Genomic DNA, 17,949 nt, shown 5'->3' with positions numbered 1-17,949 from the left:
TTTGATTTAAAAGACTAGTGCACACAGTTTAGGTTAAAAAGGCAATAAGCTATTTTAAAAGTGGACACTGTGCAAAAATCAACAGTTCCTGGGGGAGGCAAGTTTGGTTATGTTTCTCAGGTAAGTAAAGCACTTACACAGTCAGTCTCCTGGGCATAGGCAGCCCACCGTTGGGAGTTCAAGGCAACCCCAAAGTCATCGCACCAGCAACACAGGGCCGGTCAGGTGCAGAGGTCAAAGAGGTGCCCAAAACACATAGGCGCCTATGGAGAACAGGGGTGCTCCAGTTCCAGTCTGCCAGCAGGTAAGTACCTGCGTCCTTGTGGGGGAGGGGTTTCGAAGTTGGAGACAGGCCGGTAGGGCTGGGGCCAAAGCAGTTGTCGTCATTGGTCTTCTCTGCAGGCTTGTAGGTCAGCAGTCCTTGTTTCTTCAGGTTGCAGGAATCTGATTTCCTGGGTTCAGGGTCGCCCCTAAATACTCAATTTAGGGGTGTGTTTAGGTCTGGGGGGCAGTAGCCGAGGGTGTCTACACCCTTCTTGTGCCTCCTCCCTGAGGGGAGGGGGGCACATCCCTATTCCTATTGGGGGAATCCTTCAAAATCAAGATGGAGGATTTCTGAAGGCAGGGGTCACCTCAGCTCAGGACACCTTAGGGGCTGCTCGGACTGGTGGGTGGTGACTCCTTGTTTTTCTCATTATCTCCCCTGGACTTGCCGCCAAAAGTGGGGGCTGTGTCCAGGGGGTGGGCATCTCCACTAGCTGGAGTGCCCTGGGGCATTGTAACACAAAGCCTGAGCCTTTGAAGCTCACTGCTAGGTGTTACAGTTCCTGCAGGGGGAGGTGTGAAGCACATCCACCCAGAGCAGGCTTTATTTCTGGCCTCAGAGGGCACAGAGGCCCTCACCCCAGGGGGTTAAAAACTCGTCTCTCAGCAGCAAGCTGGCACAGACCAGTCAGTCCTGCACTGAATGATTGAGGTAAAATACAGGGGGCATCTCAAAGATGTTCTCTGTGTGCATTTTTTAATAAATCCAAAACTGGCATCAGTGTGGGTTTATTATTCTCAGAAGTTTGATACCATCTTTGCTGGTGGTGGAGCGGTGTCAAGAGTCTTGTGAAACACCAGCCTTCTCGGTTTGTGGAGGAGATGAAGCAATGATCTTCCCAGTCTCCTTCTGGATATGTATCCTTCTTTGTTTGGTGCCCATGATTTCCAGGATAGGCTGAACATCTGAGTCTTCAGACATATATTCTGATGTTCTAGCTGTTTTAGAGGATTGATCATCAATTATCTTTGAGCTGTGTTTTAATTGGCTCGAAAGTCCTCGAAGTTCCTCTGTATAAAAAGATTTTTTCGGCTCCGAAGTGATGGATAACTTTTTCACTCCCGAAGATACAGCCTGTGGTTTTGGCTCCAATGCCGGACGTTGAATTTTCAACTCAGAAGAGTGTGGACGCCGGCTCGGCTCAGATGTGGAGCTTTTAATAGATTTACTCAACTCTAGCATCAAAACAGGTGTGGCCTCTGAGTGTGTGTTCCTCATTTATTGCCTGTGTGTGTACAACAAATGCTTAACACTACCCTCTGATAAGCATACTGCTCGACCACACTACCACAAAATAGAGCATTAGAATTATCGACTTGTGCCCCTATCTTACCTCTAAGGGGAACCCTTGGACTCTGTGCACACTATTTCTTACTTTCAAATAGTATATACAGAGCCAACTTCCTACAGTATGTATGTATTTATATATTCACCCAGGCTTCCAGTCAATACCAGTAAGGTTGGTTTCTATCCCCCTTTTTAAATATTGGCATAATAGTAGACTTGTGTCATGAAGATGGGAGTCCATCTCGGACTGCTGCTCGGAACACATTAATTTGTAAGGGTGTCCAAAATGTTTGATTCTGTCTATGACATCAATGCGTACCCCTTCTGGGACAGGAGCCTCATCAGCCAGACACCTAATGATACCTTTGGTGACTTCACTTAGAGCCATTGCGTCCCTTAGAGAGGATGACTGACCCAGTCAGCGTTATATAAGATGAATCTAGACAGGGTAGCTGCTGCTAAGTCCTCCCAAGCCCTCTTTCTCAGCTCCCGTTTCCTTCTCGGAGGTCATGTTAGAGGTGGGACTTGCCGAACTGATATGCTCAATGTTGCGAGGTAGGATATTTCTTGCCGCTTTCAAATGTTTTAAAGCAGCTGTGCCTGTAGGATTGAACCAGTTTTTGGATGGGGCTACTTTTATTAGTTTTCCTTACTGTTAACATGCCAGATACCTTATTACATAGCCCCTCATAGCTGGCCAGATAACCTGGGTTTTTTCTCTACCGATAAGCAGCACATTACCTCTTCCTGATTTCCTGTTCACAAATCCCTGAAGAGCTGGGTATGATCTATTTTCCCCACTTAATGCAGACTCCCTAAGTGGGGCAAAACTGAAGATCAAGGATAGATTCTGTATTGTGAGCTTGTATACAAGGACAATATAAGAAGAGTGAAACAAGCTTGTGGTTGTTACTATTAGAGGAAAGAATATTACAATCCTTTATTAGTGGTACAAGATCGAATAAAAGTAGAATAAAATGAATTGTGCTACCCCTGCCTCTACCTACGAAAGGCGGCAGCAGGAACCTGAAATAGTCAGATGAGGAAAAACACGTTGTGTTTGACCACGACCTGATTTAGGGCATCGCCATAAGGATGAGGAGCCTCTCATGGTCAAAATTACAACCCTAGAGCTAAGCTCATACTTATCTGTGCAGGAATTGGTTGTACTTTATGCTTAGGTAGCTTTCAATAGTGAGGAGAATACACTAAGCTTCAGTGACAGCACTAGTACTGATCACCAGACCATTTCAAACAGTGAAATGCTCTTACCGTGCGACAACCAGAAACTGGTCAATTTGCCTATCGGTGAGGGGGTTTTCGGGGTCCCAGACTTTCAGCTCCATCTTCTGCTGAACACGGTTATCTGATTCTCCTGTAGATGGAAAGAAATTAAAGGAAAAGGCTTAAGGGGTAAAGACAAGTTCTGCAAAAGCTTTGTTTTAGAACTGAGCTCAAATGCCTTTCTTCAACACTGGCCCTGCTCAATCGATCCACCCATTGTGGCTGCACTTCACTACCCTCTGCCCCCATCAATGCATAGCCTACCTTCAGCCAGCTGATCTGGGATATCAGCCTGGTACTTGGATCCAACTCGAATCTCTCCTTGGTCTGCAAGAAGTGTCTTCTGAACAGGATCGAATACCAGTGAATAGAAAAAACAATCCTAAAAAAGTACCAAAAGAGCTTTGGATGAGGGTCTGCGCCTCCTTCTACCACGTTTACTTTTAATAACGCCTACACTTCTAGCCTTGAGCACCACACATTCGTATGAATCTGCACCACAAAGCGTAAAGGGACAGCACCACAAAGCGTAAAGGGACAGCACCACAAAGCGTAAAGGGACAGCACCACAAAGCGTAAAGGGACAGCACCACAAAGCGTAAAGGGACAGCACCACAAAGCGTAAAGGGACAGCACCACAAAGCAGATGGCACCAGAAACTGTATTAAAGGCATAAAAGGACTGGAGCAGAAGTAAATCCAGTTGAGCAATTGTCTATTTGGGAATTAAGACAGTAGCACAGCAGCAATTCTGCAAGAAGCATGGGGTTGCGAGCAGATGCACAAATATGCTTCCAATTTAGGTTATAAAAAGGTTTTGATGTTCCTTCCTCCCCATGCAAATGCCTGAGACTCATGATGTTTATATGAAGGAGAAGGAGCAAGGATACTACTAACTGAGGAAAGCAAACTATATTAAAGCAGAACTCCTCTTTTGGACCTAATGGCTTTGATAATGCTTTTTGGCAATGCTGTTCTGCACTGACATGTGCAGCATGGCCAAAAGGAAAAAAAAAGCAGTTTAAGAATAAGGCATGAGTATGTCATTTTGAGACATGTGCGTGCATGCGTCATTAGGCATGTGCGCCTGTAATATGATGTGGGTTGATTTTTTTTTTTGATTTTTTTTTTACTTGCCGCTTCCATCACAACCACAAGATATATACAAAATAATTCACCAAGCCCTTGCAATGTAGTAGGTCTTACATTTGGTTGAGATAGAGCTATTTGTATTCAAAATTCATAACTAGACTTTTCTTGCCACATAAATTGGTTAACCCTGCTTCATAATTTCGCCTTTTCCTGCCACATAGTTCCAGTGGCCCTGCATATAACTAAAGCACTTCTATGTAACTTTTTCTTCTACCTGCAGCAAAAAAAATGAAAACGCTCCCATTTAGCATCCTAATTTAAATCTGCCTTTCTAATTCCAATAGAATACCACTTTCACCACTTCACCATCAGAGATGCTGGCTGGCTAACACATTTCCCCCCCAAAAAGCCACAGGACAGCCACAGAGGAGAAATAAACCAGAAGGGTCAACCCAAACATATCAAGTGTTCAAACAGTCATAGTGTAATAAAGATGCTAAGTTGGCCTGAATCATGTTCATAATTGTAATAGGGAGCGATTATTAAAACATACAATTATCATGTAAAACTATCAGAAATAAACTTTTGGCATTAGACATGAAAAAAACAGGAGAAAATAACGCAGTGTAACCATATACTTAGCCCCTAGAAGGCGTTTTAGGTCTAGCATGCCTACTGCAATGATATTACTAACAAGGCCTTTAAAACAAAACTTCTCCCAGCAGCACAACAAAAGTTCTATCCATGAGAAATCTTAAAAAAAACAAAAACACTGAATGGTGGGAGGGTTTCTTCTGGGGTCCCTACTAATCTACTGTGGAGACCCAGAGAGGGCGTTCTGAAGGTGGTCCCATTGTCCTAAGACGACCACAGGCTGATTTATGATCAAAAATGGTTTGTAAAAGTAATGCCCTGCAAAGCATTATGTGAAGAGCTTCAGCAAATATTACAGTATGCTGACTGACAGCCCCTAGAGGACACCACAATAAAAATAACATTTGGAAGAAGCAAGGTTATGTAACCATAGGGTCAGCCCTTCGAGAGCATAACCACATGAAAAAAGAATGGGAGAAAGTAGTGCGGTGTAACCAGACATTTAGCCCATAAAGGGCATAGTGCATTAGCCATTTTCAGGGGTAGCAGAGCTATAGCAATGATATTAAAAATATGGCCAATAAAACATACCTTCTCTCAGCTGTAAAACAAACGTTTCAGCCATGAGAATGCTTGAAAAACAGGCTGAATGGTGGCCTTCAGTGTGTGCTGTCATCAACTTAAGTTGGCAAAGGAGGGCTCCCTGGGCCATTGCCTTTGGTCCGAAGTGGAAGCAAGGCATAGTTCCCCGGCAAGGACTTATTTACTACAGGCCTTGAGAACTCTTGGCTTAACCAGCGCTTGGGACTTACAGTCATCTGAAGCTTAAAAGGCTAGGTTAAATCAGAGACAGTCATTTTTCAAGGAAAAGGACTGCCTGTTCCGAAGTAAACATGGCTGGATGACGCTTGTTAGACACGCATTGAGGGTAAAACAGCCCTTTACTATCACTATAAGGCTGATATTATAGAGCCTTGCTCTACGGAAATTTCTAAGTGGATCACAAAAGAGTTTGGTAAAAGAAAAATGCTGAAAATGTAGTGGTATCTTTTAATAGTCCATAATTCAGTTTTACTTGGGTTACATTAATTAAGTGGCAGTTCGGGAAAATTATGTACGTTGATAGAAATTAGGTCACTAGTTGGCAGTGGTTTGCACCCTGCCCAAGTAGGGACCCTCACTCTAGTCAGGGTAAGGGAGTACCACAGCTAAGATAACACCTGCTCATCCGCTTGGTAGCTTGGCTCAAGCAATTAAGCTTATATCAGAGGCAATGTGTAAAGTATTTGTACACACCCACACAGTAACAGTGAAAACACCACAAAAGTACTCCACAACAGTTTAGAAAAATTGCCAATATAGTCATCTGAGTAATACAAGACCTACAATGACAAAAATCCAACAAGCACAAGTAATTCTCAAAGACTAATTGTAATATAGTGCTTAGAAACACAATAGCTCCTACTGGGGCTATCAAAACGGCTTGACAGGGTCACATCAAAACGGCTTGGCAGTGTCGCTTCAAACAGTGTGGTGCCACCCGCTAGGGAGCGTGGCCGGCCATGGAGTTGTGTAGACCCAGGTTACAGTACCTTGGAAAACGATGAGGTGAAGCGTTGCTGGATGCAGTGCACTGGCTGTCTGCCACGCTGGGGAGGTGATGAGGCTTTGGTAGCAAAGGGTCGGTTCCTTATGACAAGGCCGGGATGATTAATCCAGCAGGCCAAGACGCGAGGCATCAACTTTGCTGTGTCGCGATCACACCACAGGGCCACACGTGCTGCGGTAGAGTCAGGTGCCATAGACGTCGGTGGCACGGCACTCTGGCGGGCTTCAGAAACACTGTTGCAGAATCAGGCCTGCATTCTAGGTTGCGGCTGTTGCACTCAGTGGGGAATACGGTCCCAGTGCTGGTAGAGGCACAGGGTCAGACAGTGGCACCGGTTCCAACGTCGTTCTGGAATTCAATGCACTAGGTTTATTCCTAGAACTCACTCCCAAGGGCCCTGGAACTGAATTTTGGACCACTTGGCAAGTCAACACTCAGTAAGTGGGCTCAGATGCTAGCAGGTGAATTATTTGATGTACCTGATGTAGGAAAGTCACTCTTTTTGGCATGGTTACCCCCTTTTTGCCTACTATCAATGTGCTTAGATTTTTTTCAATGATATTCTGCTAACCAGGACCCCAGTGATTGTGTTCTCTCCTTCCAAATTTGCTTGCCTAGGACCTTTATGACCTCCACAATTGCATACTGGTGTCCCCTTATAAGTTTCTAGTATATGGTACTTGGGTATCCAGGGCATTGGGACACCAGGGGATTCCCATGAGCTGCAGTATGTATTATGCCACCATGGGAGCCCATTCAAAATGGGTTTGCAGGCCTGCCATTGCAGCCTGCGTGAAAAGGTGCATGCACCATTCAAACAGATCTCTACACCAGGTCACTGTAAGTCACCCCTACGGGAGGCCCTCCTAGCCCAGAGTGCAGAGTGTAGGTCCCTGTGTATGAGGGCACCCCTGTATGAGCAGAGGTTCCCCTAAGAACTCCAGCTCCATTTCCTTGGACTTCGTAAGTGCGGGGAAGCCATTTTACCTGTGTACTGAACACAGGTCACTACCTTTGGCCAGCTACTTGATGGTAACTCCGAACCTGGGCATGTTTGGTATCAAACATGTCGGAATCATACCCCAATACTGTTGCCAGTATTACCTGCATGATTTCATGTACTCTGGGGGCTCCCTGGAGGACCCTTAGTATTGCTCCTATCAGTCTTAGAGGATGTTCCGGGCAGTCCACACTGCTTCCACCCCTCAGACTAGTTTCTGCCCTCCTGCTGCTTGACCAGCTCAGGCAGGGAAAGGCAGAACAAAGGCTTTCCTGTGGGAGAGGGAGGCAACAACCTCTCCCTTGTAAATATGTGTTACAAGGCTTGGGAGGGGTAGCATCCCAAGCCACTGGTTTGCTTTGAAGGGCACATTTAGTGCCCTCCTTGCATAAACCGGTCCCTGCTCTGGCGTGAAATTGGACAAATGAAAGGGGAGTGACCACTCCCCTGTCCATCACCACCCCTGGGGTGTTGCCCAGAACTCCTCCACATGGCCACTTGATTCTGCTATCTTGAAACCAACATGTGCAGAGGCTCCTGGGAGTATCTGAGTGGCTAGGTCAGGAAGGGGACATCAGAGACCCCTCCTGTTAGGTGGTCAGCTTGCAAGGTGATCAAGCCTCCTTTTACGGCTATTTATGGACTCCCTTGCAGATGGGTCTCCAGATTCGAAGGAGTCACTCCCCTGCATCTGCAGGCACCTACAGCAATGACATCAGGGTGCGTGGATCTGCTCTCCTCTGGATCGGAGTGGATCCTGTAAAGGTGGTGGTCTGGAGTGGTCCCCCTGGTCTTCTCTGCCCGCTGAACAACTTGGGAGATGGTGAGCCCTTGCCTCTCCTTACAGGATAGTACCCCTGTGCATCGCAACTCTTGCAGCAACCAAGGCTTGTTGTCTCCTGTTCCTAGGGATCTTCAGGCTCCAGGTAGTCCTGGGCCCCAGCACTTCATCCTGCCAAGAACAATCTCCTCTCTGCTGCTCCAGCGACATTGGACTCCTCTCCAGGTGTGCTGATTGGGCCTCACTGCGACTTACTGTGCCTGCTGCCAGTAGGCTGCCTGTGGGGGATGCGGCTTCTTCTGCTGGCTCTCCAGACTGCTGAGTCAGTCCAGACTACCCTCCAAGGGTCGAGTCCCCTGGACCTTGCTGGTCCTCTTTAGCCTTGCAACGCTTCCTATGCTTCGTCTTGCATTTGCCACGGCTTGTTGGTGGTTCTCCCAAACCACTGACTATCTGCGACCTGACAACCGACGTGGGACACCACCTGCCCTGCTCCAAGGAGTCCTCTTTAGCTCCTGGGCTACAACGCTGGTCTTTTGTTTCCCCCGTCAAACTGGATCTTCAGCCACAGATGGTGTGTCGAGTGGTGCCAGGACCCACTATCCACCTATCGTGGACTGGACTCTGTCTCCTCCTTTTGCAGGTCCTATTCTTCCAGAATCCACCTTTGGTTTCTTCTAGAGTGGCCCTGTTCTTGCACAATCCCTTTTCCAAGTCCTCTTGTTAATCCTTGGGAAAACCAGGTACTTACCTCTGCTCTCCTGGTCTCTGGGGGTCACTTAGGTACTCAACTCTTGGGGTCCCTAGTCCTTCCCGCTTCCCTCTAACAACTCCATATCCTTGGGCAGGGATCTTCACTTCACATTCCACTATTTTAGTATATGGCTTGGTCCTCTCCTAGGGTCCTAACTATATTTTTGTAATACTGTGTGGTTCCTTTCATGTGTGTAGGAAGTTGGCTCTGTATGTGCTATTTCAAAGTAAGGAATAGCATGCACAGAGTCCAAGGGTTCCCCTTAGAGGTAAAATAGTGGTAAAAAGAGATAATACTAATGCTCTATTTTGTGGTAGTGTGGTCGAGCAGTAGGCTTATCCAAGGAGTAGTGTTAAGCATTTGTTGTACATACACATAGACAATAAATGAGGTACACACACTCAGAGACAAATCCAGCCAATAGGTTTTGTATAGAAAAATATCTTTTCTTAGTTTATTTTAAGAACCACAGGTTCAAATTTAACATGTAATATCTTGTTTGAAAGGTATTGCAGGTAAGTACATTAGGAACTTTGAATCATTTCAATTGCATGTATACTTTTCAAGTTATTCACAAATAGCTACTTTAAAAGTGGACACAGTGCAATTTTCACAGTTCCTGGAGGAGGTAAGTTTTTGTTAGTTTTACCAGGTAAGTAAGACACTTACAGGGTTCAGTTCTTGGTCCAAGGTAGCCCACCGTTGGGGGTTCAGAGCAACCCCAAAGTTACCACACCAGCAGCTCAGGGCCGGTCAGGTGCAGAGTTCAAAGTGGTGCCCAAAACGCATAGGCTTCAATGGAGAGAAGGGGGTGCCCCGGTTCCAGTCTGCCAGCAGGTAAGTACCCGCGTCTTCGGAGGGCAGACCAGGGGGGTTTTGTAGGGCACCGGGGGGGACACAAGCCCACACAGAAATTTCACCCTCAGCGGCGCGGGGGCGGCCGGGTGCAGTGTTAGGACAAGCGTCGGGTTCGCAATGGAAGTCAATGAGAGATCAAGGGATCTCTTCAGCGCTGCAGGCAGGCAAGGGGGGGCTTCCTCGGGGAAACCTCCACTTGGGCAAGGGAGAGGGACTCCTGGGGGTCACTTCTGCAGTGAAAGTCCGGTCCTTCAGGTCCTGGGGGCTGCGGGTGCAGGGTCTTTTCCAGGCGTCAGGACTTAGGTTTCAGAGAGTCGCGGTCAGGGGAAGCCTCGGGATTCCCTCTGCAGGCGGCGCTGTGGGGGCTCAGGGGGGACAGGTTTTGGTACTCACAGTCGTAGAGTAGTCCGGGGGTCCTCCCTGAGGTGTTGGTTCTCCACCAGCCGAGTCGGGGTCGCCGGGTGCAGTGTTGCAAGTCTCACGCTTCTTGCGGGGAGATTGCAGGGTTCTTTAAAGCTGCTCCTTTGGATAAAGTTGCAGTCTTTTTGGAGCAGGTCCGCTGTCCTCGGGAGTTTCTTGTCGTCGTCGAAGCAGGGCAGTCCTCAGAGGATTCAGAGGTCGCTGGTCCCTTTGGAAGGCGTCGCTGGAGCAGAGTTCTTTGGAAGGCAGGAGACAGGCCGGTGAGTTTCTGGAGCCAAGGCAGTTGTTGTCTTCTGGTCTTCCTCTGCAGGGGTTTTCAGCTAGGCAGTCCTTCTTGTTGTTGCAGGAATCTAATTTTCTAGGGTTCAGGGTAGCCCTTAAATACTAAATTTAAGGGCGTGTTTAGGTCTGGGGGTTAGTAGCCAATGGCTACTAGCCCTGAGGGTGGGTACACCCTCTTTGTGCCTCCTCCCAAGGGGAGGGGGTCACAATCCTAACCCTATTGGGGGAATCCTCCATCTGCAAGATGGAGGATTTCTAAAAGTTAGAGTCACCTCAGCTCAGGACACCTTAGGGGCTGTCCTGACTGGCCAGTGACTCCTCCTTGTTGCTTTCTTTGTTCCCTCCAACCTTGCCGCCAAAAGTGGGGGCCGTGGCCAGAGGGGGCGGGCAACTCCACTAAGCTGGAGTGCCCTGCTGGGCTGTGACAAAGGGGTGAGCCTTTGAGGCTCACCGCCAGGTGTTACAGCTCCTGCCTGGGGGAGGTGTTAGCATCTCCACCCAGTGCAGGCTTTGTTACTGGCCTCAGAGTGACAAAGGCACTCTCCCCATGGGGCCAGCAACATGTCTCTAGTGTGGCAGGCTGCTGGAACCAGTCAGCCTACACAGACAGTCGGTTAAGTTTCAGGGGGCACCTCTAAGGTGCCCTCTGGGGTGGATTTTGCAATAAAATGTACACTGGCATCAGTGTGCATTTATTGTGCTGAGAAGTTTGATACCAAACTTCCCAGTTTTCAGTGTAGCCATTATGGTGCTGTGGAGTTCGTGTAAAACAGACTCCCAGACCATATACTCTTATGGCTACCCTGCACTTACAATGTCTAAGGTTTTGCTTAGACACTGTAGGGGCACAGTGCTCATGCACTGGTACCCTCACCTATGGTATAGTGCACCCTGCCTTAGGGCTGTAAGGCCTGCTAGAGGGGTGTCTTACCTATACTGCATAGGCAGTGAGAGGCTGGCATGGCACCCTGAGGGGAGTGCCATGTCGACTTACTCATTTTGTTCTCACTAGCACACACAAGCTGGTAAGCAGTGGGTCTGTGCTGAGTGAGGGGTCTCTAGGGTGGCATAATACATGCTGCAGCCCTTAGAGACCTTCCCTGGCATCAGGGCCCTTGGTACCAGAGGTACCAGTTACAAGGGACTTATCTGGATGCCAGGGTGTGCCAATTGTGGGATCAATGGTACATTTTAGGTGAAAGAACACTGGTGCTGGGGCCTGGTTAGCAGGGTCCCAGCACACTTCTCAGTCAAGTCAGCATCAGTATCAGGCAAAAAGTGGGGGGTAACTGCAACAGGGAGCCATTTCTTTACAATGTGTCATAAGTTACTGTGTGACTATTGTGGTACTGCTGAAGGCATGTCTCCTAGATAAGTCTTGGCTGCTCACCCACAGCTACCTCTAGAGAGCCCTAGCTTTCTAGACACTGCCTACATTCACTAATATGGGTTGCCTGGATCTGGTATAAGGTGGCCACCACACACCAGGCCAGCTTTCTATACCTGAGACTTCGTAAAAGGAGGCAAGCTCAGATCAAGCCCTTGGAGAACTTTGAAAGCAGGATGTAGAAAGCAAAGTCCAGTCCTTTCACTCCCAGAACAGAAGCAGCAGATCACCACAACAAAGCAACAGGCACATCCTTCTACAGCATCCAGCCCTTCTTCCTGGCAGAAGTTCCTCAGTCCGGGTGGATTCTAAGTATGTGGTGTCAGAGGTCCAGTGCTTATACACATTTCTGTTTTGGAAGTAGGCAAATTTCTAAGAGAAGTCTTGGTAGAGCAAAAGACCCTGCCCTTCCATGCCCTGGCCCCCCACACCTTCCCTCATGCCTACAACTTTTGCACTCCAATGCACCTCCTCCCCTCAAGGTCAACCAAAACCCCCACAATGGAATATGGGCCAAGGGTCTAAGATGCAGTAAGAATGTACAGTCTTCTTCGTTCTTTAAAGTGTTAGCAGTTGCTCCTTTTCTATGAAACTCTAGGTTTTAACAGAACTATTTACTTACCTGTTAAATTACACTATTTTTCTAAAGTAAAACATAGACTGGACGAGTATTATATTCTAGGTCACACTGAATCAAAGGTTTCACCAACTAGAGTAAGCTTGGATAGTTTCTCAAATTGAGTAACGTGGTCCCTCATTAACGTGTTCCAAGATTGTGGCATTGGGACACTAAATGGCACCCACACAGAATACTCACCATTAACCAGACAGCACCAGCAACCACTCACAAAGTTGTCAAGGCAGTGTTCTCATGACAAGCATAACCAAGCAACAAGTAGCATCTATTGTGGTCTCAAAAGGCTGTTGAGCTGACTGGAGGTAAAAAATAAATTACAAAAAAATAATACAAATCACAAGGTAATACAGAAAAATATTATAAGGTGGGATTGCACGGATTTACTGACCCATGCAAGAAAGGGACTTTTGTGCTTACACAGGAGACAGTCACCAACACAGGAAAATGAAATGAGACAACAGAAGTTGCACTGTATTAGGCAGAGGCTCAATGCTCCTACCAACAATTTAAATACCACCTCACCTCTTTATCTAGGTACTGGCCAAGGATGTCTGTTTCATTGAGAAGTGTTACACTGCACTTCCCCCTGTGGGACAAAAGACAGAAAATTTGAGGGTCACTGAACAAGTGGCAATCCTGCAATATGAAGGCAGCAAGGGGTGAAAGGCAGAAAGTCAGATGGGACGATGACAGCATGAGAGAGTAGAGGCAAAGGAAGTCTGGGATTCAGCAGCTTTCTGGTGGTATCAAAATAGGGTATAAAACCTACATGCGGCATTCCGATGTGCACCCAGTATTGCATTTTACATCATTTTAAAGCATACACTGGTGTACGAAGACAGGAGACTTACCGTATGTGAGTGGCTGGTAGAGATTCAAACTGTCGGGAAAGGAAGAGCTCTCTGTGCTTGAGCTGATGCCTCTGTGGCTCCCCCACAGACGGCTGTTTGGACTCATCCTCAAACTCCCCTGAAACAAAAAAAACAATATATAATCGAAGATCAAAAAAGGAAAACAGAACTCAGGCTGCGTTCCATTCAAGGGAAGCACAAAGAGTATCCATTTTAGAAGCACACAGTGACAGAAGAGCACAAGTGTTCTTCTGTAATGTATCCGGTGCTCATGTAACGTGTTGTAATACCTTTGTATCGAGTTCGCGCTACATAAAACTGCAAAAAAAAAAAAAAGACCCTGCAGACATAGCAAAGTAACAGCAAGATGCCCGAAAACAAGGAAGAGGAAGAAACAACATACAGGTAAACAGCACAAAGTGGAAAGGACAAATAAAAAAATATAGTGCCCCATGCTAAGTTATCTGGCCGATGTGCAATAATCATTGTAACAGGGTCAGTCTCAAAGGCGGTAACAACGCAGCTTAAAGGTGGGACAAACAAATAGCATCTACAAACGACATCAAGGGATTTTTGAAAGGTAGGCCCAAGAACCAATGAAATTGATGGCCGTGAAATAGGCATGATTATAGCCCACAAAATAGGTTACAAGTCGAGAAGAGCAACGCCTGAAAAGGACTATTACACCTTAAATATAACTCCTATTCTTGATACTGGGCTTGCAATTAGAGACTACTGGATTGTGGTGTTCCTTCAATAACCCGATTTCAACATCCCCCTTTTTCCTTTATACTTTTTACTTGCACATCCACATAGCTTCAAAAGCCAACAGTGGAAGGTAGTTGTAGGACGTTGGTTCTGTATATAGTATCTTAAAGTAAGAGATAGTGTGCACAGAGTCCAAGGGTTCCCCTTAGAGGTAAGATAGTAGCAAAATTAGATAATTCTAATGCTCTATTTTGTGGTAGTGTGGTCGAGCAGTAGGCTTATCAGAGGGTAGTGTTAAGCATTTGTTGTACACACACAGGCACTAAATGAGAAACACACACTCAAAGACTTTACTCCAGGCCAATAGTTTTTATATAGAAAAATGTATTTTCTTAATTTATTTTTAGAACCACAAGTTCAAGATTTGAAGTAAATACATAAAATGCAAGGCACTCCACAAAGGTAAGTTGGAAACTTTGAATTACAGCAGTAACATACACAGTTTTAGTTAAAATGACAATAAGCTATTTTAAAAGTGGACACTGTGCAAAAATCAACAGTTCCTGGGGGAGGTAAGTAATGGTTAGTTTGTCAGGTAGGTAAGGCACTTACAAGTTCAAGTTCCTGGGCATAGGCAGCCCACAAGTAGGCACACAAAACACACCCTCAGCAGCACAGGGGCAGCCGAGTGCAGTGTGCAAAGCAGGCGTCGGGTTTGTAATAGAAATCAATGGAGGGACCCGGGGGTCACTCTAGTGGTGCAGGCAGGGCACAGTGGGGCTTCTTGGGCCAGCCACCGACTGGGCTAGACAGAGGGTCGCCTGATGGTCACTCCTACACTGGCATTCGGTTCCTTCTGGTGCTGGGGGCTGCGAGTGCAGTGCTTGGTTCAGGCGTCGGGTTCCTTGTTACAGGCAGTCGGGGTTAGGGGGAGCCTTTGGATTCTCTCTGCATGCATTGCTGTGAGGGTCCAGGGGGTCGTCTCGGGTTACTCACAAGCTCGCGGTCACCTGGGAGTCCTCCCTGTAGTGTTGGTTCTCTGGAGCTTGAGCCAGGGATGTCGGGTGCAGAGGGTGAAGTCTCACACTTCTGGCGGGAAGAGTGAGTTGCTTCTTTGTTGCAAAGATGTTGCTGTGGGTGAACAGTGCCGCTGTTCTCGGGAGTTTCTTGGTCCTTTGGGTTTCAGGGCAGTCCTCTGAGGCTTCACAGGTCACTGGTCCCTGTCAGATGCGTTGCTGTGCAGTTCTCAGAGTCAGGAGACAGGCTGGTAGGGCTGGGGCCAAAGCAGTTGTTGTCTCCGTTGGGCTTTCAGGTCCGCAGTCCTCCTTGTTTCAGGTTGCAGGAATCTGATTTCCTGGGTTCAGGGTCACCCCTAAATACTGAATTTAGGGTGTGTGTTTAGGTCTGGGGGGGGGGGGCAGTAGCCAATGGCTACTGTCCTGGAGGGTGGCTACACCCTGCTTGTGCCTCCTTCCCTGAGGTGAGGGGGGCCCATCCCTATTCCTATTGGGGGAATCCTCCAAAATCAAGATGGAGGATTTCTAAAGGCAGGGGTCACTTCAGCTCAGGGCACCTATGGGGCTGTCCTGACTGGTGGGTGACTCCTCCTTGTTTTTCTCATTATCTCCTCTGGACTTGTCGCCAAAAGTGGGAGCTGTGTCCAGGAGGCAGGCATCTCCACTAGCTGGACTGCCCTGGTCTTTGTAACATGAAGCTTGAGCATTTGAGGCTCACTGCTAGGTGTTACAGTTCCTGCAGGGGGAGGTGTTATGCACCTCCACCCAGCACAGGCTTTGTTTCTGGCCTCAGAGAGCACAAAGGCTCTCACCCCAGGAGGGCAGAAACTCGTCTCAGTGGCAGGCTGGCACAGACCAGTCAGTCCTGTACTGAAGGATTGGGTAAAATACAGGGGGCATCTTTTAAGATGCCCTCTGTGTGCATTTTGTAATAAATCCAACACTGGCATCAGTGTGGATTTATTATTCTGAGAAGTTTGATACCAAACTACCCAGTATTCAGTGTAGCCATTATGGAGCTGTGAAGTTCGTTTTTCACAAACTCCCAGCCCATATTCTTAATACGGCCACACTGTACTTACAATGTGTAAGAATTGACTTGGACACTGTATTGCTCATGCAGCTATGCCCTCACCTGTGGTATAGTGCACCCTGCATTAGGGCTGTAAGACCTGCTAGAGGGGTGACTTACCTATGCCACAGGCAGTATTGTGTGTGCATGGTATCCTGAGGGGGATGCCATGTCGACTTTGTGTGTGTTGGTGGGGAGCAAAAAGGCAATCTGCAATGGCAGTGTGCATGTGTTAGGCGAGGGGTCCCTTAGGGTGGCACAACACATGCTGCAGCCCTTAGGGACCTTCCTTGGTCACAGGGCCCTGGCAAGGGACTTATCTGTGTGCCAGGGGTGTGCCAATTGTGGAAACAATGGTACATTTTTAGGTGAAAGAACACTGGTGCTGGGGCCTGGTTAGCAGGGTCCCAGCACACTTCTCAGTCAAGTCAGCATCAGTATCAGGCAAAAAGTGGGGGGGTAACTGCAACAGGGAGTAATTTCCTTACAAGTGCTCTAATAAACTACCCAATAAATTAATAGATGAAAAAGAGAGCACTTCTCCAGCGGTTGTCATCTACTCTTTGATGTCCCTTTAAAAGAACAAATATACCGCCTCTGGGTTGGGCCCTTGGGTTTCCTCCTCAAGGACTCTTCCTTCCGCCCCTTCTTCTTGGTACCTGTACCCTCTCCCTTCCCCCTGACTTCCCACTCTTTCCCTACCCGCCTTACCTCCCCTTGCCTTCCCCTTCCCCAGCCTGACATCTCCATACCACGGATATGGCTATTCTTGGAATGTAAACAGGCTGACGCACTATGTGAAGCGCAAGAAGGCCCTATCCTACCTTCAACTGACGCAGCAGATGTGGCTCTACTGCAGGACACACACCTTGACAACAAACAATCCGAGAAACTGCGCAGCGATTAGGTGGGGAGGGTGATATATAGTAGTTGTCCGGCCCGCTGACATCAGGTCATGGGGGTGACCACGAAATGGCAATATTGCTCCTTAAAACACTGCCTGTCACAATTAAGTCCTGGTCTCACATGGAAGGCAGATATGTCTTTGCCAAACTAAAGGTAGGGGACAGCATGCATTGTATTGGCTCAGTATACGTGCCAAGGGCCCCAACCGCTCCATTTTCATCCAACTCAATCGCCTCCTGATAGAGATCTGAGCCTCTCCCTAATTAATTGGGGGTGACTGGAATCTCACCCACGATGCAGTACTCGATAGGACAGGGCCACTGGACACAAGCAACAATTCAGACAGAGCCCTGTTAGGGGATGTGCTCTCAGTTCACGGCCTGGTGATCACTGGAGACTCATTCACCCGGCGGAAATTGATGTGCATAACTCACCCATTGCTACACAACCCATCACACACTACCTAACCGCCACCTTGAACAGGCCCAAGCTCTTAATGAACTGTTCATGTCAAAGGCAGAGTATGCGCTACTGCGCCTGAAAGGCCGGCACTATGTACAAGGGGAAAAAGCTGGATGTCTACTGGCAGCCCAACTGCGCCAAGTAGAGGTGGCCTCAGGCAATCCCTGCCATTCACTCCTAGAGCAGTGCACTCCTTACCCATCCTCAATCCTTTTATAGTATGCTCTATACCCCTACAGCACCAGTTGACGTGGACCGGGTAGAGGCGTTCCTGGAGAGCACATAGCTGCCCAGTCTTTCAGAGGACGGTAGGACTCTACTCGAGGGTGAGATCAGCAAAACGGAAATTGCAGAAGTCGTATCCAAACTTCCGCATTACAAGGCGCCTGAGGACGATGGTTTCCTTGCGGGATTCTATAAATGGTCCGGTAGGGGGTTGTCGAGTCCCTCCATGAAGCCTTCTGAGAGGCTGCCGAGACGGGTTCCTTTGGCCTCACTTCCAACAGGGCAGTCATAGTGGTCCTCCCCAAACCAGGGAAGGATACTCTGTTGTGCACCAACTATCGCCACATCTCACTTCTGAACAGTGATATGAAGATCCTTGCCAGTGTGCTGGCCGCCTGTC

General features: G+C 47.8%; 1 protein-coding gene across 2 annotated transcripts in view; it reads right to left on the bottom strand.

The window, feature by feature from the left end:
* Positions 1 to 17,949, bottom strand: part of MTA2 (metastasis associated 1 family member 2) — a 524,852-nt gene that overhangs the window by 443,020 nt on the left and 63,883 nt on the right. For both annotated transcript variants that reach the window (XM_069207047.1, XM_069207046.1), the window contains exons 4-7: positions 13,161 to 13,278; positions 12,832 to 12,895; positions 3,161 to 3,278; positions 2,885 to 2,987 (exon numbers count right to left, since the gene is read on the bottom strand). In XM_069207047.1, coding sequence (XP_069063148.1) covers positions 2,885 to 2,987; positions 3,161 to 3,278; positions 12,832 to 12,895; positions 13,161 to 13,278 — 403 coding nt within the window. The remainder of the gene's footprint in view (positions 1 to 2,884; positions 2,988 to 3,160; positions 3,279 to 12,831; positions 12,896 to 13,160; positions 13,279 to 17,949) is intronic.

Source organism: Pleurodeles waltl, chromosome 9 (assembly GCF_031143425.1).
Source record: "Pleurodeles waltl isolate 20211129_DDA chromosome 9, aPleWal1.hap1.20221129, whole genome shotgun sequence".
NCBI lineage: Eukaryota > Metazoa > Chordata > Amphibia > Caudata > Salamandridae > Pleurodeles > Pleurodeles waltl.
The sequence above is the reverse complement of the archived record's forward strand: the minus strand, read 5'-3'. Positions and strand labels throughout refer to the sequence as shown.